This window comes from Aplysia californica, unplaced genomic scaffold (assembly GCF_000002075.1).
Source record: "Aplysia californica isolate F4 #8 unplaced genomic scaffold, AplCal3.0 scaffold00002, whole genome shotgun sequence".
Classification (NCBI taxonomy): Eukaryota; Metazoa; Mollusca; class Gastropoda; order Aplysiida; family Aplysiidae; genus Aplysia; species Aplysia californica.
The window spans coordinates 1,458,171-1,461,077 of record NW_004797272.1 but is presented as its reverse complement, the minus strand read 5'-3'; the positions used below and the strand labels follow the sequence as shown (position 1 = coordinate 1,461,077).

At 39.9% G+C, this 2,907-nt stretch overlaps 1 protein-coding gene across 1 annotated transcript in view; it reads right to left on the bottom strand.

Moving 5' to 3' along the window:
• Positions 1-2,907, bottom strand: part of LOC101852060 (yolk ferritin) — a gene marked incomplete in the record, with an annotated part of 23,345 nt that overhangs the window by 11,959 nt on the left and 8,479 nt on the right. Inside the window, 1 exon segment of the mRNA XM_005089069.3 lies at positions 2,364-2,510. Within this exon segment, the coding sequence (XP_005089126.2) occupies positions 2,364-2,510 (147 nt within the window).

Below are 2,907 nucleotides of genomic sequence, written 5' to 3'. Positions count from 1 at the left end.
ATGATGATGATGATGATGATGATGATGATGATGATGATGATGATGATGATGATCATGATGAAGAATCATTCCTGAACAAGTCGTCGAGGCGAAACGTTGAGCCTTTTGATTGAACACATTTTTAATTTATATTATTTGACAATAAACTACTCAAGGCTCTCCCTCTCTACTCTTCTCTTTCGATGATGATGATTTTGATGAAGATGATGATTTTGATGATGATGATGATGATGATGATGATGATGATGATGATGATGATGATGATGATGATGATGATGATGATGATGATGATGATGACAGTATCAGCCACACCGAAAATCGTGCTAAAACGTCGGCAAATGTTTAATGGAAATAATGAAAGTTTTTTCGAGACCTTCCCAGAACTTTGACATTATCCGGGGAAAAACTAAGACAATGAGAAAAATCGATGCTATGGGGTCGTACAGATTTATTTTCTCCAGACCTTAACAACAGAGGTCTACAACACTTCCTGTTTGTCGCCATGTATTGGATCGTGATCGCAGTAAAACAAAGGCCTTGAGGAGGTTTTATCCAGAATGACGGCCATTCGAGAACTACAGGCCATGACCCCAGAAGCCTATCATACTGAATAAACGAAGACTTATTATTATAAGATCGATTCCCGAGCGAGAATGAGCTTCTTTTTTTTTCAAATCTAGTATTTCTTTCTGTATGCTTTGTGTGCTTATTTGTTTAAGTACAGAGAAGCACATCGACACAATAATGATCATTAATTAGTGCTGGGAACTAGTAAGATAGACAAACAGAAACAAGAGAAGTGAAATTAAAGAAGTAAGACCTACCAATGACGCCCTCGAACCACCCACTCCCTGCTTGCTGTGACGTTTTATCTCTGTCTCTCAGTACGGTTCAAAGTAAAAATCTGCTAGTGCTAGTGCACTTTGCTTCGCCCTGATCACACTATTCTTTGTGAGTTTGAAATTCACTTTGCTTCTCTCATAAAAGTATCGAAGTGACTATTCCCAGTGACACTAGGAATAGGTACAGAAACTATTCCCAGTGACAACAGATCTCTTTTGCATAAAAAAAAATCTTCTCACTTCAGTTCAGCCTACGTTTGTTCACTTCTCTGACTTGGGGTTTAGACTTGACCGTAGACGTAGGATAGATCTAGATCTAGATCTAGAACTAGATCTAGATCTAGAAGAAAGAAGAATGGGGAAGGATTTCTACCTGTCCTGTACCATCATGCCCATGTAGATCAGTGTGGGAACAATAGAACAAATGGGCCTGTCTGTTCTCAGCGTCACTGGGAATAGTTTCTGGGCCTATCCCCAGTGACACTGGGAATAGTTTCTGGGCCTATCCCCAGTGTCACTGGGAATAGTTTCTGGGCCTATCTCCAGTGTCACTGGGAATAGTTTCTGGGCCTATCCCCAGTGTCACTGGGAATAGTTTCTGGGCCTATCTCCAGTGTCACTGGGAATAGTGCTTTCCTAAAAGTATACACATATTTTCCGCATCAAAAATGTCGGTGACTTTGGGGTCAGTGAACATGGCTCTTGAGCAGGACACAGTCATCCCCAGCTTAATTGAAAAAAAAAGGCGGGGGCAATGCACAGTGGCGATCATCAACGGCGTGTCTGTGGCTTTTGTATCCTGACATTGAGTAATATAAACTGATAAAGAAATCTGAAAGTATGTTTATTTATATATAAATACTACCTGTAATTTCAACCTAGATTTCCTAATGTGGATCAAGTTAAGAGGCCCGAAAAATAAAGGGCCCTAGTCACATCCAGGTTGTTTCGAAAACAAATGAATCCTCCATCCCTTTTCAGACAAAAAGAAGAATACAACCCCTATCCCCCAAATCAAATTAAAAAAAAACCCACCCCAGAACAAGCAAACAAAACAAAACAAGAGCAAAATGCAAAAACGAAACAGCAACAACAAACAAACAACCCAACAACAACAACGATTTAAAAAATAATCACTTAACATTAAAAAATAACCCAGCTTGACTTAAGCTTGATACTTCCGAGTTTGTGTAGATTGTTAAGGCCATATATAAAATTTTGATTAAAAACCATCCAGTCATTTCTTAGAAATGCTGCCTAGTGAAGGCCTAAACTCCCTTGGCGTCCATCAATATACCAAGAACTCTTACTTTTAGAAAAATGCCTAACCCATCAGGTCGCGACCTTAGTTTTGGCTGTTTTGAATTACTAAGACCATGAGGTCAGAAACCAAATATTCTATCTGCACTATCAAAATCGTAAGACTATTCAGAGAGATTCAGCGTCGTTATCAAAATATCTTTACCAGAAATTCGCCTGTGCGTGTACTTATTAAAAAAACAACCAAAAAATCAAACTTACTTTAATGGAAGGGAAGCGAATGCGCCCCCCTCTCATATTGACGTAGAGGGTCATATTGACTGCTTGCTCCCTCATGCGCTGCTCGCTGGCCTTGAAGAAATGGCTGAAACCAGGAAGGTCGACGTCCGCGCGATCAAAATAGGTCGCCTGGCGTGAGGATGAAAAAGCAAGGGAAATAACAAGCTTCCCCACTTCAAGTTGGAGAAGTTCAACATTATTTTAATGAGTCACCATACTCGTACACGTTACCAAAGAAGGAAAACGAGATAAAAATGTGCGTCTGTTTCTCAGCCATTGCCTTGATTAGTCCTGCGCTTTTCCAACGACCTCGAGGGGACGGAAAGACCGGTTTTTTCCTCTGAAACTAAGCTACAAGCACATTATTAATTAATTTGTTTTAAAGGGCTCGGCCGACAAGACTGGCAAGGTATTTGTCTCGAGCGCTGACTGTTTTGGAAACATGCCGTGGTTAATGAACAAAAGTCTCTATAGAATTGTCATATGAGCGCTAATATTTATTAAATTTAATCTCTGTCTCAACCTG